We start from the raw sequence: 26385 nt of genomic DNA, 5'->3' as shown, positions 1-26385 counted from the left end.
TCTGGAAATGATTGGAGGCATTAGTTCAAGGAGAAAAAGTTATTAGCAATTGGGGCACACTTTGATTATACATTTTGTAAAATATTTCTTCCAGCACTTATTTTCTATTGGATTGAATGCCTTGGTTTGTCTTCTAGTCAGTGACATGCCTCCTTCCAGGGAAATATTTGGATTTAACTTGGACAAAATAAAAATTTTGTGCTTTTACTCGAGATCTACAACAATTTATTGCACTTAAGAACTAGTCATGCTCTGACAACTCAACATTACCCAACCACCTAAGTCCGGAATTGAAATTTCAAGTTTGTCATTGTTGGTATTTCTTTCTTTCACTCTTTGAAATTTTACGCAGTACATAAGATAGTTTCTTGTAATAGTCTATAGAAAATATGCAAGTGTCAAACTTTTTCTGTATTGCCTCATTCCAATTGATGTACTGATCACCAAACATATGCCGCATCCCTTCATTGCGGAGAGATTAACAGCAACCAGCAAAAGAAACTCCTTTCCCCTCGTGTTTCCAGAACTGCTAGAGTTTTTAATCACTTTGGCTGGACAGCTACTGGAACAAAAAGAGAATGTCCAAATAATTTTGACACCATAATCCATGTGATGGTAAGATGTACACTATTCTAGAATCTGTTTTAAGAACCCAGTAAACCACTTTCATGTTGCTGTTAGGACAAACAATGTATTGAGTGCATTGAGGAGGAAACAATTGATCAAAAAGAGAGGAAACCTGGTTGCAATCTCTTCTTTGCATTCTATCAGCTCTGATTGGAAAAAAACATACCTTTTATTGTAATGTTTATTCCTTTGCTGTATTTGGACAAGTTTGGAATTTCATTCTCAGCTTTGCACTTGTACTCCCCGCCATCTTTGGTTTCATTTAAGAGAACTTTAAAAGCTGCAGGCTCTCTATCAGATCTCGAGATCGAGTAGATGAGTCTTTTATTTGAGAACAATGAATAAGTTATAGGAACAGTTCCATTGGTTGACTGGCAAAGCAGGATTACCCATTCTCCTGTTTTATATACATCTTTTAAAGAACTGCATTTTATTGTAGGGTTGGATACTGGAACTGAAACAAAAGCATTGTAAGATATACTTTTAGGAGAGAAACAAATCAATACTTTCTTATAATTTAGTAGCACATTCCATTGCCACAGGGATTAAGAAGACCAGCAAACCTTTAACCACATTCAGTCAATAATTTTCTATCTATTCTAAGGATAAACTATAAGAGGCTGACTTCCCCAAAGATTTATAGGTAAATACAGTTGAGTCATAGATGAAGAAAGCTTCAGATTTGATTCTTGGAGTTTATGAAAGTAGATAGCCTTACTGAGATAATTTATTAAATCACCACAATATTCTTAATTGTTAAGCAGGGCAAGTATGTATTTCTAATCGTAAGGAAAGTCATTGGTGATAGATAAAGAATAGGCTCACGTGATATTTCAAAGGCTCTAATAGGCTGCGTTTACTCTTTGTTTTCATTAACATAATGAACAGTCACCATTCTCCAGAGGATTTTTATTTGGAAAATCATGCAGTTTGTGCCCAAACCTCTAGTTTAGGTTCTAGATTAGAGTGGTGCTGGAAAAGCACAGCAGGTCAGGCAGCATCGGAAGAGCAGGAAAATCGGCGTTTTGGGCAAAAGCCCTTCCTGAAATGTCGATTTTCCTGCTCCTCGGATGCTGCCTGACCTGCTGTACTTTTCTAGCACCACTCTAATCTAGACTCTGATTTCCAGCATCTGCAATCCTCACTTTTGTCTTTAGTTTAAAGTTAAAAATCACACAACATCAGGTTATAATCCAACGGGTTTAATTGGAAGCACACTAGCTTTCGGAGCAACACTCCTTCATCAGGTGATCAGATGAAGGAGCGTTGCTCCGAAAGCTAGTGTGCTTCCAATTAAACCTGTTGGACTATAACCTGATGTTGTGTGATTTTTAACTTTGTACACCCCAGTCCAACACCGGCATCTCCAAATCATGCCTTTAGTTTAGGTTGACTATCCTGATACTGAAGTTAGAATATTGTGCTTAATATATTCATCTTTTTTTCTTTTGATACCTAATCAAATGCATATTTGATTCCTTTGCAGCCTCAAAATGTTCCAAGTCAGTTTGTACTCAATGAACTTTGTCATTTTTGTACTATGGTAGAAATATGATTGACTTTTAACTGCCCTCTGAAATGGCTGAGTATGTCACTCAGTTCAAGGGAAATTAACGATGGGCAACAAATGCTGGCCCCAATGGTATCTACATCCCTTCAAAAAGTACAAAAAAGTACTCACACAAACAGCAAATGAGACAAATAAATGGACGACTGTTTTGATGCTGATTATAGGATTAATATCAGACAGAATAATTCCCCTGCCCTCCTTCTATAATTAACTAGGATCTGTTTTTAAAATCCACCTGGGAACACATTTGAGGTATTTTATCATTTAATTTGAAAGTTTGCACCTCAAGGCTCCACTGTGCAGCACTTCTTCTGTGCTACACTAAATATGTCAGCCTAAATTACATCTCTGGAGTGGTGTCAGAACACTCAATGTTCTGACCGAAAGGAAACAGTGCCAAGGCAGACTTGTAACACATGTTGACCAAAGATTCAAATAGATCTGTTATTTTAGTACATTAACTGGGGGAAAGAAAGGGATAATTTTCCAATTTGAAGCATTTCGTATTATAAATAAACATTTGGAGTATAATATTCACCTGATAACCTGGTGTAGAAATTGAACAGAAGGATTACACAGTACCTGCAGATAACCTTGACATATGAAACATTTAAAATAAATGATAATTTATTTTTATTGTAAGTGTTGAAATAACATACTAAAGGACAGAAGTACAAAGGATCATACATTATTATGTATATTAAAAAAAAGGAGCTTGCCACCCTAAATCCCCAATGTTAAAGTCTGAGCAGTTAGTTTCATGATTTGAAGCTACATTGAGTGCGCTGTAATTAAATGCGTAACAGAAGTTACTTCTTGAAGCAATAACACAGAACTCCAAGGCAAAACAGTGACAGCATGTTAGAATTCACACAAGAATGGCACTCGTTACTTGCTATTGCTTTATGTGATGGTGAATTGGAGAGAAGTTGTTTAAGTTGAAAGGAATAATTGAATTTCGGGATGAACCTTTTCCATGCTTTTGTTTCTGATGTAAATGTGATTTATTCTCCCTTTTATCAAGTCGTATCGGTTGATAGGGAATCTTCAATAACAGGAAATGACAGTCATGGTTAGAAATGTCATCTCATTAAAAATAAAATACTTGCAAAACATTTTTATTTTGTAGCCAATTAGGTTAATTAACCCATATACCATTTGTATTTTGCTGTTAATAAATTTGAATGTTACACAATGTAGTCTTTACAGTAGAGATTGTTCAAGGAGCATGGTTAGAGTTATGGTTTTTTTTCAAAAATATACAATAGTCCAACTACCGAATGGTTAGTTTTCAAATATTCTTCCTGGACCAAAGTAACTACAACTTCTGTTGTGCGAGTCCAGTTCTTTCAGTTGGGTGATGGTATAGAAGATACATCAGTGAAATTTGAATATCTATTTAGAAACACAGGAATTAGGTGCAAGAGTAGACTGTTTGGCTAATCCGCCTAACCTGCATATTTCCTGGACTATGGGAGGAAACCAAAGCATCTAGAGGAAACTCACATAGACACAGCGAGAATGTGCAAACTCCACACATATAGTTGTCTAAGGGGGGAAAATCAAACAATCAAGCTGATCTCTTCTCATCGGCTAGTCCTAACAGCCTAGTGAACCTCTGTTGCATTCTCCGTAATGGCAACTAGGAGGCTGAGCAAAACTCCATGCAACATTTCAGGTGTGACTTCACCATGGCTCTGCAGTAAAACATCCCTATTTCTGAACTCAAATCCTCTTGCAATGAAGGCTGACACAACATTTGCCTTCCTAACTGCTTGCTGCACTGGCTTCTCAACTTTCACTGACTGGTGTACAGGTGACAAAGATCTCTTTGCTGCTTGCCTACTTATAAGAAATTAGGCCATTCAGCCCATTAAGTCTGCTCTGCCATTCAATCATGGCTGATAAGTTTCTCAACCCCATTCTCCTGCTTTCTCCCCATCACCCTTGATTCGCCTTGATAATCAAGAACATATCTATCGCCATCTTAAATATACTCAATGTCCTGCCTTCCACAGCCTTCTGTAGCAGTGAATTCCATAGATTTGCACTCTGGCTGAAGACATTTCTCCTTATCTCCATTCTAAAAAGGTCTTCCTTTTACTCTAAGGCTGTGCCCTTGGGTCCTAGTCTCTCCCACCAATGGAAACATCTTCCCAACAGCTACACTGTGCTGGTCACTCAGTATTCTGTAAGTTTAAATCATATCTCCCCTCATCCTTCTAAACTCCATCGAGTATAGACCCAGAGTGCTCAAGTGTTCCTCAAATGCTCTGCTTTTCATTCCTGGGACCATTTTCATGAACGTCCTCTGAACGCACTACAAGGCCAGTACATCCTTCTTGAGAAATAGGACCCAGAACTGTGCACAATACTCCAAACGTGGTCTGACCAGAGCCTTATAGAGCCTCAGAAGTACATCCTGCTTTCAGATTCAACTCCTCTCAAAACAAATGCCAACATTGCATTTTCTTTCTTAACTACTGTCTCAACCTGCAAGTTTACCTTGGAAGTTCTAGTCCAGCATTCTTTCATGTCTCTTTGCACCTCAGACTTCTGAATTTTCTTCCCATTTAGAAAATAGTCCACGCTTTGCTTGCACAATTTGTATAGAATAATTAAATTAGGCTGCATACTTGGTCAAGGTGATTTACATAGCTGAAAAGAACTGCGGAAAATGCACCAGTTTCTTGGCTGTGTGCAATCTGCAATAACACAAGAAGTTTGATACCATCTAAAAACAACACTGCATGCTTGTTCAGTTCCCCTGTCATGAATCTCTATGTTCAGTCATTTGGTTACTGAGGCACTGCAGCTGGCGTAGATACACTATCTACAGGATGCAATCTGATAAACTATCAAGTTTCCTGATGCATGATGTTACTCTTAACATCAAACAGTATCGATGTTAAGAGCAACACTTATAAATTCCCCTCCAGGGCGCACATCGTGTCGTGTTACGATGCATAATAAAGAAATAGTAGTATATATCTGAATTTGGAACTCCTCATCTGACACCATCATGATCTTTTACAATAACTTCATCCAAGGCTTACAAACCAAGTTGCAACAAGATTCCTATTTAAATGGTTATAGGAATGTGCTTCCCAGATATATCTGTGCTACTTAAATTTCAACCAGAAAAATATATGTTTATGGCATGGATCTGATCTTAAAAGACAATATGGGCTGCATTTTTAAACAATATCTTAATGGCAAACCAATTAACCACTCAATTCAATAAGTTAGTAAATCATGTATACAGTCAAATAGAAACTTTATCTGCAAACCATTTTAAATTTCCAAAAGATGTAGAAGCCCATCTAATAGCTGCTAAAACAATACCTTGTCACCAAGTAAATAAGATCAGAAATCAGATGACACCAGGTTATAGTCCAATATGTTCATTTGAAATCACAAGCTTTCGGAGTGTTACCCCTTCGTCAGAAAGCTCGTGTTTTCGTATAAACCTGTTGGATTATAACCCAGTGTTGTCTGACATCTGACCTTGTTCACCACAGTCCAACACAGCACCTCTACAATCAAGTAAATAAAATGACCTTTAAATTAAAATCAAATCTTAATAGCGCAAATTTAACAGAAAAAGGTTATAATTAAAATAATAACAAACAATATCTGAAACAAGAATATAAAATACTAAAAACATTCATCAAATCAGATAAATGTCTTGGGAAAGGATTAACAGTTGCAGATGTAGCCCATCAGCAGAACCAAAGTGAAGTGCAGAACGAGGGCCATGGTGCAGTAGTAGTATCTCTACCCCTGCACTGAGAGTTCAAGTCCCACCTGCTCCAGAGGTGTGTAATAACATCCCTGAACAGGTCATTATAAAAATAGGTTTTCTTTAAAATAAAGGATAGAAGGAGAACCTCTTGTGGAGCAGAGTAGTGCCCCTATCTCTGGTAGGGAGGCCCGAGTTCCAGTCCCACCTGCTCCAGAGATGGGTAAGATCATCTCTGAACAGGTTGATTAGAAAAATAAAATTGTTTTAAAAAAATGTGCAAAAGGATATATCTACTGGGAGGATCGAATATCAGAGCCAGAATTTTAGATTAGATTAGATTACTTACAGTGTGGAAACAGGCCCTTCGGCCCACCAAGTCCACACCTACCCTTCGAAGAGCATCCTACCCAGACCCATTCCCCTATATTTACCCCTTCACCTAACACTAGGGGCAATTTCCCATGGCCAATTCACCTAACCTGCACATTTTTGGACTGTGGGAGGAAACCAGAGCACCCGGAGGAAACCCACACAGACACGGGGAGAATGTGCAAACTCCACACAGACAGTTGCCTGAGGTGGGAATTGAACCCGGGTCTCTGGTGCTGTGAGGCAGCAGTGCTAACCACTGTGCCACCGTGCCACCCCTTTCATTATTTCAGTGGCATCTGTAAAGATAATTTTGATTCTATCCCAATCCAGGCAGTAAAGATTAAAATATATTTTAAATGAGCAATATATTTTACTTTGAGCTATCAGTATGATTTTCTGTAAATAGAAGCCCACAATAGATCTTTGTTTGATCTGAAATCTGCTCTGGTTTAGCTTTGTCATTAAATGACAGATCCTTTAGAAACCAACATGTCCCAGCGCTGCAAAACTGCTTTGAGCTCAGGGTTAAAAAGTCGAGGCAGGAGGAAGCTTTAACTATATTTTGTGATATTGATGTGGAAGCTAAAGAGTGAGATAATTCAATTCAGTGGGAATGCTACAATTCATTTGACAACTGCATGTTAATTTAATCAGTATTCTTATACAGTTCTTCATCTGGCAACACATTATATATTGTTCTATTTGGAATAGAGGAATCATGGATCAATTAAAATATCATGACCTGGTATTGATTAAGAGAGGAGGGCATTGTGGAGAAGGGACAAATGTTAGGAGGATAGTAGCCTGTGTACTATCTTTCAAAGTATCAACTGTATGTTGAGCAGAAATGTAGTTGTTGAGAGTTCTGTGTTTATAGAAGCTAGAGTTAAAGAGCAGAGTTAGAATTACAAGACTTTAGAAACATTGCAATTTAGTCATTAATTAAATATTAGTAGTAACATATGTACATTTTTGCATGGTATTCATGGAGAAAGAAACATAAATAAATCATTTCCATATTCGAATTCTTTTGAAAATCAAATTCTTTGATAACCAACACAGGTATTCCAACATCAGATTGTGAAATATTACCATGCAGTAAATGTGGCAAGAGTTAGATATTCAATTTCAAAAGCTTCTCTATTACTGCTGGTAGTAGGCATAATCAACTTCAGTATTAGAAACAGGCTATTAATTTGTCATTTGCTCTATATATGAAAATACTCAAATAAGTACATAGCTTCAGAATTTCCTGGAATGTTTTAGCTCAAGACTGCAAGACTCCTTCTTTTGGTAAATCTGCATATACTGTAACTGATGTACGTCAGTCTTACATTGAAATATTGTTACTCCCACATAATTCCTCAATTGTTTGTGCTGCTTCCAAGATAACTTTGTGGAAATTCTCTATCATCCATTTAATTGTTCCAAAGGAACTGGCATAAATTTCAGCATTTCTTCTGTGCAAGTACAATCCAGGAAATAACAGACATAAATATTTTTCAAAAAGATATTTATCACTGACGTTGTTTTGCACTTAATATCAAAAACTCTCTTTTACAACATTCCCTCTTGAGCGAGCATTCAGAAGTATTTTTTTAAAACACTGCGTTTTCACTTCAGCTGCCCCTCTTAAAAAATATTCTAGGATATATAAAACTCTAATTAGAAAGGACAGCATCATCTCACCTTCTTTCAGAGGCCAGTGATATTTGGTACAAGAAAATTGTTTTTGCTCAATGTTAGTCCCTTCCTACACTTTATTATCTTTGACTACCCAAATGTCATTTCTAGTTACTGTCAACAAACACTGCTCTTCTGCTATTTGAAAGTAAATCTTAAAAATTAAATAAACCAGCAGCTGCAGACTGTGCTGCTTGCTTGGCAAATTGAGTCTGATTGCTTTTTCATGACAATGTTTTAGGCAATGGGGAACCACTAGCTCCACAAGTTGCAAGCTAAGCCAAAAAAAAGGAACAAGGCTTAAATGTATTCCTTTTATTTGCAGAACATGGGGCCCACTTTAAGAATGTACATCAGTTCTAGCAAGAGTAAATATCATACATTACAATTACTACAAAACCTAATCAGATAAGATAGTTAGTTGTGAGATCTTGGAGTAAAAATCTTTTAATCTGTGTACATCAGTGTTGAAATTGGTTATGTATTGTGACTTTACATGCCAACATCTCAGGAATGGCAATGAAAGAGGTAGGAATGTTTAATCCATTTCTGTACAGGCACAAGGGCCAAACAGCTGACTATTTTATATTCATTTTATAAGGTCAACTGGATTATCTCAAATTTGGCTAGTGTAGTTGTTCCCATTGACAAGACATTGCCATATAGAATGCAGAATTCACTTACTAACCAGTCAGTCCCTTTTTTGTGTACAGTACAAACTGTTGTGATTGTTGAAATTTGGCATTCTTGCATTTGTTGTGATGAATGCAAGGCAAAAAGCTTTCACAACACATCTTTCCTTTCAGTAGTACTCATGTGCTGAGCTTCCAGGGAAATATTTAACTTAGTTACTTCAAAAAGATTATCGATACCATTTCTATACAGAAGAAATTACTGAAAAAATTGACCTTACCTCTTACAATTATAGTAACATACTGACTTTTTTTTGTTCGAGTGATTTGATCTGCAGAATTCGATACCTCACAGGAATACTTTCCACTGTGCCCATTCTTAATTGAAACAATATGATGGACTGCTGTGGTAGCATTTAATGTTATTTGATGCAGAGGAATTTCTGATGTATCTTGGTAAAACTTGTAAGTTATTGGATAGGATCCGCCCAACACAGCACATGAAAGATCCAAAGAACCGTCTTCTACCACATTACCACCAATGGGTGTTGACATTAAAGTTGGTATGGAAACTGGTACTGTCATGAAAGAAAACAAATTTCAGATACAGCGATCTTGTTATCTAGTATTAAAAAGAGCCAGTTTTTGTGGCCCAAGATAACCTGGTTAATGCAAAGCTAGCCAAACCTGTTACTACAGCACTTTCTCTCAATGATTGTAGCAGTAGTCCTTTTAGCTTTGTACAGCTATTGGAACAACTCGTGGAAGGAGCTATCGGAAATTATTCAAAACTGCACACAAGCTGCAATTTTAAAAGCATGCAGCCATTTCGAATGTACATGGAAGCAAAAACTCCTTCATTTGAGAGGACTTGTCCGAGCAGTTGAGAAGCCAATCCCGGCATTCCTTCCAGTCTGCAGGGATCTTGGCACAAATCAAAACACTGTGTGAGGAAACATTGAGCTGTTGAAATGAGACTGGAAGTTGGGAAAATGTCCCTTCACTTTTCACCAAGTTGTTACTAGGAATAGCACAAAATCTTACAGCTGCACATTGAGAGGAAGAGCTGATACAACGTGGGCCTGTGACCCTTCCCCCTTTCCACTGCATTTGCGATTGACATTCCACAGTTGCTAGGAACAGAAATATTATCTGCTCTACTGCAGTTATTTGCTTCAGTTTTGTTCTATTATAAATCTGATTTAAAAGTTAACAGTAGACGAGATACAAAACCTCTGGCTGGTGATAAGCCAAGCAAGGTAATGTTCCAGGCATGCAGGAAAATAAAGAGGGAATTCCCTTGGGTCGTTCTCTGTTTCACTGCTGTAATTTTAGTGGAAATCTGAAGAAATATTGAGGAAACAAAACCTGCAAATCCAGCTCCACTATATTCTGATTGCTGACACCAAACACCTTAGTTTAGAATCACACCAGACCGTATCTAGGCTGTGTATCTCTCAATGCAAATAAGTATCAGTCTTACCTGCCACAGTCACTTGTCTTCTTATAGCTTGAGATACACTGTTCCATCTCGCCATGCACCCATACTTTCCTGTATCAGTTGCATTTGCTGTTTTAGAAAATACCACAGAGCTAGTATTTCCTGTACTTATTGGAGTTGTATCCTTCATAATGATTAATTGAGGTTTTACATGAGGAAGCAACTGCATAACCCTGCATTTAATGGTGAGTTTATCTCCTTCAAATATTTCATTTGATGGTTCAATTTCAAACATTGGATCTGAAAATGGATCTGAAATAAAAGGTAGATATTGTAAGTAAACAATAGTAGCAGTGACTGATATCATTATAAATTTAAGACATTGCTATCCCATTAGCTCATTCTGTACCACTTCCTGATCAACAGTACCACTGGTGAGCTTTTCTCACAGTTTACCAGCTGAGGTGAGCTGATGATTTTTCTTTAAGTATGAGGAATGATACTAGGCCTGGAAAATTAATGTCAACTGCCAGTTTATAAGGTAAGTAGGGGGACATTTCACGTGTAGGGACCACCATTCTGTGACCACTGGTGAGTGACAGGTGAAACATAAAGTGCATGGTGCAAAGGGACATTGGGTATGGGGAAAGATAACCTGCCATTCTCCACAAAGTGTGTAGTGTTCTCTCTGTTTGCATCTGTATTCACAACTGTAATGGGTCTAGACACGGTAGGTCAGGAAAAGCTTTGCACTACTGAAGGTTTGAAGAGTAGGTTTAAAGTCATGAATTTGGTTAAAAGTAAAGTAAAAGAGACATCAGGAGAGCCTCATGAAGGTAGGAATGGGGTTGTCAGGCTGGAATTCCAGGTTTTCCCCTTTTAATTTTCTTCCAGTTTCGTTGACGACTTGCCAAATAGAAGGTCACCAGACATACCTTGTGCAAGGAAGATCCGAATGGACAGACAGCATGAAGGATCAAAGCAAAAGACATCTTCAAAATAATCTACTTCATGAATCATTATCCAAGGTCCTGCTGAAGGCAGCTTCCTATATGCGTATCTTATTGCCTGACTAATGTCCTAAACTCACAAATTCAGAGTTGTTAACTTTTGGCTACCCTATGGTATGTAAATAGGCTGTAGCAACATTAGCAACTCACACAGAAGCTTAAACTTGGAAGAATGTCACAAAGTGGCACACGAAAGTTCAAACTGAAATAATGAAGTGATCAAGAGGGAGATCTCCAAGAGAGTTTGAAAATGTACGATTGAATAACAGATATAGGTAAGGAAATGAGAGTGAGAATTGTAATTTGTGAATGTTTAGGAACTAAGAATCAAATACATTAACAATGCCAGGAGTAATGGGCAAGAGGACTTGGTGTCAGGTAGCATATAGCTAATGCTTATCTCAAGATGGGAGACCAGCCAAACAGGGAGCATTGGAGTAATTGATTAGAACAGCTAGAGATGACACAGGATTAAGGTTTAACTGGAAGATAGGTTGAGTTAGGGAAAGAAACAAAGGGAAAACAAAAGATCTAATCGTAGAATGGCTGAGAAGGGAAAGAAAAATCAATTTGGAACCAAAAAGGACACTGATTTTGTGAGGAGAAATTCCCAGTGGTGCTCCAATGCATCTGCTGTCCTTATTCTTACACGTCTTGGAGGCTGTAGGTTTGGAATGTGGGGTCAAAGGAACCTTAGGGAGTTGCTGCACTGCAACTTGTGTTGGTGTCCAAGGGATGAATGTTTAAGGTGGTGGATACGGTGCCAATCAAGTGAGCTGCTTTGTTCTTGATGGACTAAGCTTTGAGTGCTATTGAAAAGTATTCCATCATACTCCTGACTTGTCTTATAGATGATGGACTATCAGCAGATTGGTTATTTATAGTAATAGAACTGTACAGCATGAAAACTGGCCCTTTAATCCAATTTGTGTATGCCAACTAGATATCCTAAATTAATCTAGTCCCATTTACAAGCTTTTGGCCCAAGTATCTCGAGGTCCTTCTTATTCATATACCCATCCAGATGTCTTTTAAATGTTGTAATTGTACCTGCTTTACCACCTTCTCTGGCAGCTCATTCCATATACACACCACCCTCTGCAAGAAAAAAAATGCCCCTTAGATCCCTTTTAAATTTTTCCCCTCTCACCCTAAACCTATGTCCTCTAGTTTTGGACTCCCCTACCTGAGGAGTTATTCACCCTATCCATGACTCATGACTTTATAAACCTCTATAAGGTCACCGACACTGTAGGGAAAATAGCCCCAGCCTAGTCAACCTCTCCCTTTAGCTCAAAGCTTCAGTCCTGGCAACGTCCTTGGAAATCTTTTATGAACCCTTTCAAGTTTCACAACATTCTTCCTATAGCAGGGAGACCACAATTGTACACAGTATATCAAAAGTGGGCTGCCCAATGTCCTGTACAGCCACAACATAACCTCTCAACCCCTATATTTAATGCATTGACCAATAAAAGCAAGCATATCAAATGCCTTCTTCACTATTCAGTCTATCTACGACTCCACTTGTCTCAGAATTTACCATCTTTGACCTGCTTTAGTAGCTGTGACATTTATATGACTAATTGTTAAGATTATGATCAATGGTAACTGCAAGGATGTTGACAGTTGAGGATTCAGCCATGGAAATAGTCAAGAGAAGATGGTTGTATCTTCTCTTGTTCGAGATGGTCATTACCTGGCACTCAATATGAAGTATAAAACAGTCACTAAGTTTTTGCTGCTGCTTAGTATGTCAGGAGTTGTAAAAGACACTGAACTCTGTACAAGCAGAAAACATTCTCACTCACCACGTTTACTACTCTTTGATGATTCAACGAATTTCCTGTTAGAGGTATAGCAATTACAATACCTGCAGAATATTTGGGGACATCAAATGTAACTTTAGTGCATGGTTCTCCTGGGTTACATATCTTTGTTAGGGCATTTCACTGGTTTGCCCCTGGAGGAGACTAGGAGGACAACTGTGGGAACTTTGGGTGGTTTGCAGTACATAGGTTTACAATAATTGAAGCAGTATTTATAAATCTTCAGATATTTCACGATACCCAAACTAACTTACTTTGTACTGAGAGCTGTACTACTTCACTGTGCTTTGAGACACTCCTGGCTGCAGGCACTTCGATTGTACAACTATAGTTTTGCTCTGTATCTGTTGTCACCCTCAGTTGGTGTGTCGCAGTTTTGTTTTTGCTTGAAGTTTCATGGAGACGCACTGGGTTCAGTCCATTTTTATGTGTGTAGAATATGAATGTAAGAGGAGGAATTTCTTCAGATGTACAGCACAGCTCAGTCAAATCTCCCAGAATCACCTCCGTTGGACGTATGGTGAGTACAGGTGTCTGTAAATTTCCTGAGGTATACAAACAGGGAATAATAAAATCATTTCTATAGACAAATAAGAAAAGAAAAAAATGTTAATCTAGCCTCTGCACTTCCATGAATCATTGTCTCTTTCTATATGACAGTATCGTGTTTTTGCTTCTCACAAACCTTTTCCATTTTTCATCACCTGACCTCCATCAACACATTCCATTCCTTTGTGTATCTACTTCGCTTTGTCTTAAGATCATCCACTGTATTTTTCTCTGTGATAGACAATTCCACATTCTTGCCACTGTCTGGGTAAAGACATTTATCCTGAAATCTCTATTGCAAATTTAGTGATTTAGAGTCATAGAGTCACAGAGATGTACAGCACAGAAACAGACCCTTCGGTCCAACTCATCCATGCCGACCAGATATCCCAACCTAATCTAGTCCCATTTGCCAGCACTTGGCCCATATCCCTCTAAATCTTTCCTATTTCTATGCCCATCCATATACTTTTTAAATATTGCAATTGTACCAGCCTCCACCATTTCTTCTGGCAGCTCATTCCTTACACACACCACCTTCTGCGTGAAAAGGTTGCCTTTTAGGTGCCTTTTACATCTTTTCCACCCTCACCCTAACCTCACCTATGCTCTCTAGTGTTGGACTCCCCCACCCCAGGGAAAAGATTTTGTCTATTTACCCTAACAATGCCCCTCGTGATTTTATAAACCTCTATGAGGTCTCCCCTAAGAGTCCAACACTCCAGGGAAAACATCCCAGCCTATTCAGCCTCTCCCAATAGCTCAAATCCTCCAATACTGGCAAGATCCTTGTAAATCTTTTCTGAACCCTTTCAAGTTTCATGACATCCTTCCAAAAGGAAAGAGACCAGAATTGCTTGCAATATTCCAAAAGTAGCCTAACCAATGTCCTGTACAGCCACAGCACGACCTCCCAATTCCTGTACTCAATGGTCTGGCCAATAAAGGAAACACCTTCTTCATTATCTTACCTACCTGTGATTCTACTTTCAAGGAGCTATGAACCTGTACTCCTGTTCAGCAACACTCCCTAGGACTTTACCATTAAGTGTATAAGTCCTGCTAAGATTTGCTTTCCCAAAATGCAGCACCTCACATTTATCTGAATTAAACTCCATCTGTCACTCCTCAGCCCATTGGCTCATCTGGTCAAGATCCTGTTCTAATTGGAGGGAACCTTCTTCGCTGTCCACTACACCTCCAATTTTGGTGTATCTGCAAACTTTCTAACTATACCTCTTATGCTCGCATCCAAATCAATTACATAATTGACAAAAAGTAGTGGACCCAGCACCGATCCTTGTGGCACTCCACTGGTCACAGGCCTCCAGTCTGAAAAACAACCTTCCATCACCACCCTGTTTTCTACCTTCGAGCCAGTTCTGCATCCAAATGGCTAGTTCTCTCTGTATTCCATGAGATCTAACCTTGCTATGTTCCCTAGCTCTAGATTCTGCTTGCAAGGGAAACAACAGTATGTTTAGCTTATCAAACCTTTTCATAAATACCTAACGGCTTCTATCAGGTAAATTATAAGCTTTTTTCTAGATAAATAAATGCCAGCCTGTTCAACCTTATCAGAAATGAATATCATCTCATTTTTGATTATCATTCCACTAAATTTTGTTTTGTTCCTTCTCCAGTGTCTTTATGTCATCTTTTAACATGGAGACCATAACTGTTTAGTTACACCATCTTTGGATACAAGTCTAACAAATTTCCTTAAAATGTTAGAGAAGTTTCCCCTAGAAAAGAAATTATCTGTTGTGTTTGCTGTTCCTAATTCATGGGATTTGTGTAATACTGACAAGGTTAGCAGTTTACTGCCTATCTCTGATTGTCTTTGAGAAGACATAGCAGATGGACAGTGTTGCTTAGAGCTACGTTCATCCAAGTAAATGGGGGTGCGCCATCAGACACCTGACTTATCCCTTGTAGATAGTGGACAGGCTTTGGACAGTCAGGAGGGTGTCATGCCATAGGATTCTTAGCCTGAGCCACTATATGTATATGGTTAGTCCAGCAGTTGCTTGCTGATGGTGAGCCCCAGATGTGGAAAGTGGAGGGATTTATTGATAGTAATGCCATTGAATGTCAGGTGATGATGGTTAGAATCTCTTGGTGGAAATGGTGATTGTCCAATGGTTATTTTTTATGTTGCATGAATTCAATAAAAAATCTGAAATTAAAGGAAGTTGGCCTAATGAGGATGATATAGCCACTATTAATTGTACTAAAAACACATCTGGCTCACTAATGTCTTTTAGAGAAGGAAATCTCTCATCCTTCTTTGGTCTGACCCAAATGTGACTCCAGATTCTTAACTAACCTCAGAAATGGCCCAAGCAAGCCACTCAGTTTAAGGGTCGATAAGGAATGGGCAATTAAAGCTGGCCCAGCCAGTGATATCCACATCTCATGTACAACAACAAATGTCATGGATACTGTATAAATCTTGCTGTATTTGGACTTGGATTGCTTTAAAATCTGAATCATTGTAAATGATGCCAATATCTTGCAATTATATGCAAGCCTCCTCATTGCTGATCTTATGATAGAGGGAAGGGTTACTCCATGGCCACTGAAGAGTTTCAACCCCCCACCCCGCCCCCCAACATCCCCAATCATTTGCCTTCCTGAAGGGTGAGAAAAGTTGCTAGTTTTCTGACTGACTGCCAGATTCCAGGGAAGGTATTGTCTGAAAGACTGGTGCCGTGGCCCAAGGCAGACCAGGAAACTTCATTATTCTCTACCTATCAACTCATAATTAGCTGACTGACATCAAAAGGTCCAAATTATATCTAGAAGGGAGTGGTATGTCAATCACTTTGTAACATTTCTGTTCCCTCTTTGGTGAGAAATGGGAAAATCTATCTTTTGCTTTGGAAGGGATGGTATCCTCAGTTTATTGTGTGTACCAAAGTAATAATGTCCTACTTATCAATAATTTGTTGTTTAATTTAATATAGTCGAAAGGAGTTCTCCATTTCCATATAACATTCTCCAATAATGATAGTCCAAGATAACTATTGCTCTTACATCTGGGATAGATGGTAATATGTTCCAGCTCAACTCCAAAGTTTGAGGGCACAATCTATCACCAGTGCAACACCAAGGTAATGCTGCATGTTTAAATATGCTGTCTTTTACAACAGAAGTTATGAGATCCTTCCTGCCTTCTATTTCATGACACAATGAAGTGAGCACTTCTCTCTTGTGCTAAGACATAGGGGCAGAAATTAGCCATTCAGTCCATCAAGTCTGCTCCATCAGCCAAGGCGATCCCCAGCTCAATTCTTCTGCTTTTTCCCTATGACCCTTGATAGATTTTTAATCAGTAAAGCAATCTCAGCCTTGAATACACTTAATGACCCACGTCAATAGGCCTTCTGTCATCTTCCTATAACACAACAGTTTGTCATCATTACACTATCTATAGGACCTACTTGGCTGTCCCATTTCTTGTATTCCAACAGTGGCATAGGTGCCAAAAAATACTTTGCTGACTATAAAGTGCTTTGGCACACACTGAAGTCATGAAACTAAACTATACATCTTTACATTCGGTGTTATTAGTTATTTCACAGTACCTGTAACTGTTATGAATGAGAAAACACTTTCCTTCCTTTGACTTCCTGCTTCCACTTCACAACTGTAGTATCCGGAATGTGAGGGTCGAGCCGATTGGATTAGATATTGAGATTCTTGCGCCTGAATTGTAACAGTTTTCAGCAGGGCATCTTGTGCCTGTCCCTTATAGAATAAGTATGAAATCTGAGGTGATTGACCAGAAGGTGTCAGGATATCCACAGAACAAGTCAGGGTAATGTTGCTTCCTTGTTTAATACCACCAGCATCTGCTGGATTATATTTTAGTTTTACACTGTTTATAATCACACCTGAGAGAGAAGAACAGATGCAGAAATTAAGTTCAATTTGTGCAACATTTTTACCCTGTACTACCTGCACAGAAACCATTGTTAAGAGAACATTGTGTATTCATTTTTGGTTACATATTTTAGACTGATTCTTCAGAAAGTTTGGGCTTTGCTGCAACAATCAGACTGCTAAATCAATTTACAAGAAGTAAAAGAAAACTACAGATGCTAAGATTCTGAAACATATATGTTTGGTTGGTCTAGATGAGAGATTATTACAAGCTGATTTTTCCCATTTTTAGTTGACATGTTTATTCCAGTAAGATTCATGATGCACGGTCCACCACAGCTCAGAACGAATAAAAGCAAATTACTGTGGATGCTGGAATCTGAAACCAAAAGAGAAAATGCTGGAAAATCTCAGCAGGTCAGGCAGCATCTGTAAGGAGAGAAAAGAGCTGACATTTCAAGTCTAACTGACAAAGGGTCAGTTAGACTCGAAATGTCAGCTCTTTTCTCTCCTTACAGATGCTGCCAGACCTGCTGAGATTTTCCAGCATTTTCTCCTTTGGTTACAGCTCAGAATGGTGCAGGGTGACCATAACTGTACACAGGGTTCCAAAAGTGGCCTCACCAACATCCTGTACAACCGCAACATAATATCCCAACTCCTATACTCAATGGTCTGAGCAATGATGGCAAGCTTGCCAAACACCTTCATCTCATTAATTACGCAACAGGGCTCTTTGGCTCTTTCCTCATGGAAAGACACTATTGCTCACCATAGCCAGAACCTTCTGCCATTTGTGCCACTGGTGCCATATTTAAAACCCAAAATACATAGCAGTTCTGATGCCATGATTCAGGAACTGGTCTTCATACAGTGGTACTCAGAGGACATGGCTCAAAGGAAAGCTGGCATCCTGCTCTGATTGACAGAGATGTGGTGGTATTGGTGGACAATGGGGTAGAGAGGAGGGCAATACTTTATCCAGGTGACCACCATGGGAGGCTATGTCACCAAACACAGCGAGTGTGGACTGGGATAGCAACCTTGGCCAGTTCTATGTCATGGGTAAAAAGGAAAATGATTACAGGACCAGAACTTACAAAACAACACATAGAACTGCAGATGCTGGATCAGAAACAAACAGAAACAGAAGTTGCTGGAGAAACTCAGCAGGTCTGACAACATGAAGGGAAAAAAAGGAAAGCTAACATTTCAAGTCTGGTGACTCTTCATCAAAACTAATAATAACCAGAACAAAGTTGTAGTTATGCTGGAGGTGAGGTTTGGTGGGGTGGGGAATTGGTGGTGCGGGGAATTGGTGGTGCTGGTGGAGAGAGAGGTGCATGGATAAGTGGAGATGGAGCCCTACAAGAAAGAGATGCAAGAACTCCATCCCACTCTCCTAGTTTCTTAATCGCCATTGCATCTGTTCTGATGATACCACATTCCGTAAGGGACCTCAATGTCTACCTTCTTCCCACAGCCCTTCACTTCCCTTCCACAACAATGATAGAGTCTCCCTCATCCTCACTCCCCCATCCAAATGATTGTAAGTTGCCATTTCTATTAACTCCAATTGGATTCCACAACCAGACATACATTCCCATCCCCTGTCAGCATTCCACAGGGACCATTCCCTCCAGGACACCCTGGTCCATTCCACCTCCCATCCCAATACCTCCTCACACTCCCATGTCACCCTGCCATGCCATGTCTGTTTACCTCCTCTTCACAATCCAAAGCTCCAGAACACCTTCCAGCTGAAGCAGTGGTTTGTTTGTACTTTTTAAAATCTAGTCTGCTGTATTCGCTGCTCACTGGCTGGTGTCCTCAAGCCTTTTACCCACCACTACGCCTGGTCCTGTGACGATGTGGTTATTTTCAGTACAGCCAAAACGTTCTCACCCACTCTCATCCTATTCTCACATTACATGGGGTCACTGATAGCACAACCTACCCATTCTCTCCTACTTTCCAGTTCTCATTTTCACTTACTCAGCTTCTCTTCTGTCCTGGCTTATCAATAATCCCCTCATTTGCCTACCCCTTTTATCTCTCTGGGCTGTCTCCACTTATCCGTTCACCTCTTCCCACCACACGCACACCTCCCTATCACCAATTCTCCACTTCTACTGCCATCCATTCTGAAGTGTCAACAGACTCGAATCATGAACTCTGCTTTCTTCCCACAGAGGCTACCAGAGCTGTTGAATTTCACCAACAATTTCGGTTTACATTGTATGCATCACGTCCATTCACCTTCTCTTATCCATCTCATCCCCCCCAAAACTGCTGGCTCTTCCTGCTTGCTGGAGACACCTCATGCTCCTGTATCACCACTTGTTACTGTTCTACCAGTACCATCAAACTCAATCCCTACCTTTGCCTCCTTGCAAGAAAATTTGGCCGAAGACGAGGCCAGGGGGGCTAATACTAGTGGCAAATGTCAGGATTCTCTATATCCAAATCGATCCAACTATGAAACAGGCCCCCTTAATCCCAGCACAGAAACAGACCCTTCAGTCCAACTCATCCATGCCAAACAGACATCCTAAATTAATCTAGTCCTATTTGCCAGCATTTGGCCCATGTCCCTCTAAACCTTTCCGATTCATATACCATCCAGAAAACGTTGTCTCCAGCACTTCCTTTGGCAGCTCATTCCATAGACACACCACCCTGTGTGTGAACAAAATTGCCTCTTGGATCCCTTTTAATTCTGTCCCCTCTCACCCTAAATCTATGCCCACTAATTTTGGACTCCCTCACTCTGGGGAAAAGACCTTGGCTATTTACCCTAGGAATGCCCCTCATGATTTTAATCCTCTATAATATCACCCCTCAGCTCCAGGGAAAACAGCCCCGCCTATTCAGCCTCTCCCTACAGCTCAAACCCTCCAGTCCTGGCAATATTCTTGTAAACCTTTCCTGAATCATTTCAAGTTTCACAACATCCTTCCAATAAGAAGGAGACCATATTGAACACCCTTTTCCAAAAGTGACCTAACCAACGTCATGTACAGCCACAACCTTCCAATTCCTATACTCAATGCACTGACCCATGAGAGGGAGAGGGGAAAAAGCAACATACTGAGGGCTTATAGGTAGGACAGCGACACAATTACATTACAAACAAGAAAAATGAGTAAGCCACTCAATCCTTCGAGACTGCTCCACCATTCAACAACTTCTCAAAGTATGTCTTCACTTGTACTCTTAAAGTTCCTGCTCTGGTGTCTTTTTCACAGTTTTATCTGATTATATCACACCGCTGAGATACGTGAGCGATCTCATCAGGCATCCTGAAATGAACAAGTGTTGCTCCTCTCTCAAAATCAACCTACTGTTTGATTTCAGATTGTCTCAGATGTTACTGTTCTTGAACTGTGATATTGAGAACCACAGCCAAGGCATTACACTTTCATGTGGAGACCAGTGAAGCTAAACAAAATGCAAGGAATGTATGAGCACACATTTTACACCCACAGGGTGAGTGAAAGTACTGTTTCGGTGTTGATCCCACACATCTCAAGATGAAGAGGTTCAGTCTATCTAGCAGTTTTTCCAAGGGAGCATAATGTAATTCAAATTTTGGAGATATATAATGGGCATGAGTACTCTCCCTCAGAGCACACTGGCCTGCCGGGAAACACTGTACAAAATGCTGCCTCTCGCACATTCAACTAGGAGAAAGTGAGGACTGCAGATGCTGGAGATCAGAGTCAAAAAGCGTGGTGCTGGAAACGCACAGCCAGTCAGACAATATCCGAGAAGCAGGAGAATCGACGTTTCGAGCATAAGCTCTTCATCAGGAATGATGAAGAGCTCTTGCCCAAAACACCGACTCTCCTGCCCCTCGGATGCAGCCTGACCAGCTGTGCTTTTCCAGCACCACACTCTTCGACTCTCGCACATTCAACCCTGTTTTCGGGGATGCTCAAACATTTGAAGGTGACTTAACAATCCATGCGCACACTCAAAAATTAAGAGGTTCACAATCTAAAGGAGATGCCTCAGGACTCCAGCTGCCTATCATGGGAGATTTCACTGCACAACACTCTGATATCATATATTGACTGAAGTCTTAAGAACTAACTAATCTTAGCTTCATGCAATATTAATATAGTATCTCACTGTTGCATTTTCCTCATGGTCACGGATGTTGTGTTGATACTTGAAAAAGCAAGATCACACAAAGATATCAAGCATGCAATCAGACAGATAATAAATTTATTCAGCAACACAGAGAGGTGAATAGACTGCTACAACAGCAATGTCTATATGTCTGTTGCACTAAACAGGAGCTGGTTACCTATGTTACCTAAACAGTTAAAAAGTAAGTCCAAACTTGGCTCATGCATAATAAAGAGAATGCTAGAGAAATTAAGTGGGTCTGGCAGCATCTGAGAGAGAAACCGTATTAACATTTTGAGTTCAATATGTTCGTGTTTGTGTGTGTCTGTGTGTCAGTATGTGTCTGTGTGTGTCTGCTCGTGTGCGATTCTGTCTGCGTGTGTTCATGTTAAATACTTTCAAACTGTATTGATACTGCCAGTCTCTTTTGCTTTTCCCTATCTATAAAGTCAATGTTGGTGCTGTGCTAATATAAAATGGTGACTGTTGACAAATCTAAGATATCTGCCTGATTTGGGTCAGGAATGCTTTCAGCAAGGGAGTGGGGGGGGAAAATGTGTCAAAAGCCAATTTCCATTCATAGATCCTTGCAGAGGTAGGAAATGGAGACAGCTCTTTGAAGGTGATTAAAATGCCTAAAACATCGAAAACTGTTCCTCAGATGCTGCACGACCTGCTGTGCATTTCCAGCAGCACTCTAATCTTGACTCTGTTCTGAAGAAGAGTCATGCCAAACTCAAGAATATAAACTGCTGTCACCTGGAGAAAACGGCATCAACGACATCCGAGACGCATTAATGTACAGGACCGCACAAGTCCTCAGGTACTCCTTGAACCAAGCTGCTGGTTTAAAAATTCAGGACACTAATGACCCTTGGTGTCTACCAGAGCATAACTCTAGGTCTGGCAGAGGTCAGAGTTCGGTGACGGTGGCCTGGGGCATCCTTCATTGGTGCCTGCATTGTTTTTCTGAAAGCTATAGAAAACGACAGTGAGGCCTGTAAATACAGCTTCACATTGTCCTCCTCCACTTCCTTGGTGGATCGTCACCTGGTGCTTCTCCCTCTGGAGGCTGGGCAATAGTTGCTGGAGGTTGCTGTTCTTGCTGACAAAGTTATAATTGCTGTCTCCTGCTACAGCATCTTCACATCTGAAGCAAGGCCACAAGGAGTTCAGCCATGGTAAATATCCACATCAGAAGTGTGATCAGATATTCTTGTGGGGAAATGTCAGAGATTGAACTCCTGACCACTGAGATCACAAAGATGTCTCATATTATTTCAGATAGAGAGTGCCATCGTTTCATCCAGGAAGTCAATCTCATATTTCGATAAGAAGCTCTGAGATATATAACCTCAAATAATTGTACACTGTACAAAGAGTTTCTTCTACATTCTGTAGAACTAAACATGATAGAACTTCCATCAAAGGAAAGGAATATGGGGGGCGGGGTTTCTCTTCGGAGGATCAGTGTGGACTTGTTGGGCCGAAGGACCTGTTTCCATGCTGTAAGTAATCGAATCTAATCTAATTAATGATCTGCTGATGAAGTGCAATGATGTCAGATGGTGAAATGACTAAATCACAGGAGGAATGGTAGCTCCAATTTGCCCTGACAGACCTCCAAGTCCAAGTTTTACTTTGACCCTAAAGAAAACATTAGGTTACTTAATCCACTCTGCATGTGGTGGCAGCCATAGCATCATAGAGATGTACAGCACAGAAACAGACCCTTTGGTTCAACTTATCCAAGCTGACTAGTTATCCAAACCCAATCTAGTCCGATATGTCAGTACCTGGTCCATATCCCTCCAAACCCTTCCTATTCATATACCCATCGAGAATCCTTCTAAATGTTGCAATTGTACCACCCTCCATCACTTCCTGTGGCAGTTCATTCCATACACGTAACACCCTCTGCATGAAAAAAATTGTTTTTATATCTTCCCCCCCACCCTAAACTTATGCTCTCTAGTTCTGGACTCCCCCACCCCAGGGAAGAGACCTTACCTATTTATCCTATCCATGCCCCTCATGCTTTACAAACCTCTTTAAAAGGTCACGCCATAGCCTCCGACACTCCGGGGAAAACAGCCCCAGCCTGTTCAGCCTCTCCCTGTAGCTCAAATCCTCCAACCCTGGCAACATCCTCGTAAATCTTTTCTGAACCCTTTCAAGTTTCACAACATCTTTCCGACAGGAATGAGACCAGAATTACACGCAATATTCCAAAAGTGGCCTAACCAACGTCCTGTACAGCCGCAACATGATCTCCCAACTCCTGTACTCAATATTCTGACCAGTAAAGGGAAAGCATACCAAAAGCCTTCTTCTCTATCCAATCTACCTGTGACTTCACTTTCAAGGAGCTATGAACCTGCACTCCAAGGTCTCTTTGTTCAGCAACACTCCCTACGACCTTACCATTAAGTGTATAAGTCCTGCTAAGATTTGCTTTCCCAAAATGCAGCACCTCGCATTTATCTAAATTAAACTCCATCTGCCACTTCTCAGCCCAATGGCCTTTGTTATCAGGCAGTTGACTTTAGATTGAAAATTCGAAAAGTTTCAGTTTTGTTCTTGAGTGACTTGCAGACTTTGTCTAATGCAAGAACCCCCCTCTGCCATCCTGTACGTTCCCTTTTAAATTGGTATCACATGATCCCTATGACTTCTCAGCCTGCTCCATTTCCAATTAGCCCTTTTATATAACTATTAATGTCCTCAATTTACCGCCAGAATCCATGGTTTTGTGAATTGCCATGCCTTTAATGGCTCTTCACTCTTCCCATGTTGAGGCCAGGGTGATTGTTATCTGTGAGAACTTACCGTTCCAGAGATCCGATCTCCTCCGATGGTCTGAGGTTCCACATGGTTATTCCAGGAGTTTGGGTATTAATGGTGGGCAAACTTATCAGGGGTCAGTTAATGGTTTCCAAGAGAAAGGAGGCAATTTGAAACGGAGGATAGGGTTAAGTTGCCTGGATTGGAAGTAACAAGCACGATAGACAAAGGAGAGCTGGTGGACGTGATCTGTTTGGATTTCCAGAAGGCTTTAACCAGGTGCTGCATAGGAGGCTGCTAAATAGTATAAGAGCCCATGGTGATAGGGGCAAGGTACTGGCATGGATGGCGGATTGGGTTGATGTGTATGGTACTGGAAAAGCATAGCCAGTCAGCAACCGAGGAGCAGGTGAGTTGACATTTCGAGCATAAGCTCTGGATAGCAGATTGGTTAACTGGCAGAAACGGAGAGAAGGAATAAAAGGGGTCTTTTCAGGATGGCAACCAATGACTAGTGGAGTTGCCCCGGGGTCAGTTTTGGGGCCACAACTACTCACATTATGCATTAACAATCTGTACAAAGGAACAGAGGGCTTGCTGCTGAATTTGCAGCTGACCCAAAGATGGATGGAGGGACAGCTGGTGTCGAGGACAGGTGGAGGCTGCAAAAGAACTTGGACGGGAGAGTGGGCAAAGAAGTGACAGATGGAATACAATGTTGGAAAATGTGAGGTTAGGCATTTTGGTAGGAAGAATAGAGCTGTTGACTATTTTCTAAATAAGAAAGACTTCAGAAGTTTGAAGCACAAAAGGATTCTCTAAAGGTTAACATGCAGGTTCAGTTAGCAGTTAAGAAGGCAAATGCAACATAAGCATTCATTTCAACAGGGCTAAAATATTATAGCTGGAATGTAATTCTGAGATTGTACAAGACTGCATTTACAATATTGAGAGCAGTTTTGGGCCCCATATCTAAGGAAGGATGTGCTGGCGTTGGAGGGGGTCCAGATGTGTTTACAAGAGTGATATGGGGTTGAAGGGTTTGTCATATGAGGAGCAGTTGAGGACTGTGGGCCTGTACTCGATAGTGTTTAGAAGGATAAGCTGGGATCTGATTGAAATTTACAGATATCTGGAGACCTGGATAGAGAGGATGTGGAGAAGATGTTTCCACAAGTAGGAGAGACAAGGATTCAAAAGCACAGCCTCACAGTGTAGAGACAACTGAGATGAAGAGGTATTTCTTCTGCTAGGGGGTGATAAAATTGTGGAACACTTTGCTGCAGAGGCTAAGTCATTGAGTATAACTAAGACAGAGATAGCTACGTTTTTTATTAGTAATGGAATCAAGGCTTATGGGGAGGAGGAGAATGGAGTTGAGAAATAGATCAACCATGATCAAATAGTAGTGCAGACTCAATAGGGCAAGTAACTTAATTCTGGTCCTCCATTTTATGGTGCCAAAGGATGAAGTGGTGAGAGAGTTGGTCTAAGAACAGGCATGATAATTAGGCAAGGCTAGTGGTTTGCTGCTGCCAATATGATTTTGCATGGAGAAAAGGTCACAGAGGCTGGTGTCCATGACACATGTAGGGACATTGTGGTCTAGGCAGAGTCAAGTGACAGTTGGGACAAGCCTTCAGCGAGTTGCAGCCACCAAGTTCCCACTCTGATCTGCATTTTGGGAAGTTGCACCATGTAGTTGCTTGTGAAGGAGAGAAGTGGCATACAAACGATGCAAATTGTGGGGTTTGATGAGATGCAAATATATGAAAATAAAGATTCCCATTACTCAGCGGTGAGATTCGGAAGCCACGTTTAAAGGTTATGGAGAAATTCACAATAAGTTTTGCTCTGCAGTCAGAGTCATACAGTGCAAAAACAGACCCTTCAGTCAAACCATCCGTGCCAAACATAATCCCAAACTAAACTAGTCCCACCTGCCTGCTCCTGGCCCCTATCCCTCCAAACCTTTCCTATTCATGTATCTATCCAAATGCCTTTTAAAAATTGTACTTGTACCCACATCCATCACTTTCTCAGGAAATCCATTCCACACGCGAACCACTCTTGTAAAAATATTTGTCTCTCATGCCTTTAAAAATCTTTCTCCTCTCACCT

At 40.4% G+C, this 26385-nt stretch overlaps 1 protein-coding gene across 8 annotated transcripts in view; it reads right to left on the bottom strand.

Annotated features, from left to right (window-relative positions):
• The window catches only part of pecam1a (platelet and endothelial cell adhesion molecule 1a), a 93001-nt gene that overhangs the window by 48180 nt on the left and 18436 nt on the right, over positions 1 to 26385 (bottom strand). For 5 of the 8 annotated variants that reach the window (XM_072558817.1, XM_072558816.1, XM_072558818.1 and 2 more), the window contains exons 3-7: positions 17049 to 17357; positions 13164 to 13454; positions 10113 to 10382; positions 8911 to 9207; positions 794 to 1081 (exon numbers count right to left, since the gene is read on the bottom strand). In XM_072558817.1, coding sequence (XP_072414918.1) covers positions 794 to 1081; positions 8911 to 9207; positions 10113 to 10382; positions 13164 to 13454; positions 17049 to 17357 — 1455 coding nt within the window. The remainder of the gene's footprint in view (positions 1 to 793; positions 1082 to 8910; positions 9208 to 10112; positions 10383 to 13163; positions 13455 to 17048; positions 17358 to 26385) is intronic. The other 3 variants (XM_072558822.1, XM_072558823.1, XM_072558824.1) reach the window with 1 other exon arrangement.

This window comes from Chiloscyllium punctatum, chromosome 39, assembly GCF_047496795.1.
Source record: "Chiloscyllium punctatum isolate Juve2018m chromosome 39, sChiPun1.3, whole genome shotgun sequence".
Classification (NCBI taxonomy): domain Eukaryota; kingdom Metazoa; phylum Chordata; class Chondrichthyes; order Orectolobiformes; family Hemiscylliidae; genus Chiloscyllium; species Chiloscyllium punctatum.
The sequence above is the reverse complement of the archived record's forward strand: the minus strand, read 5'-3'. Positions and strand labels throughout refer to the sequence as shown.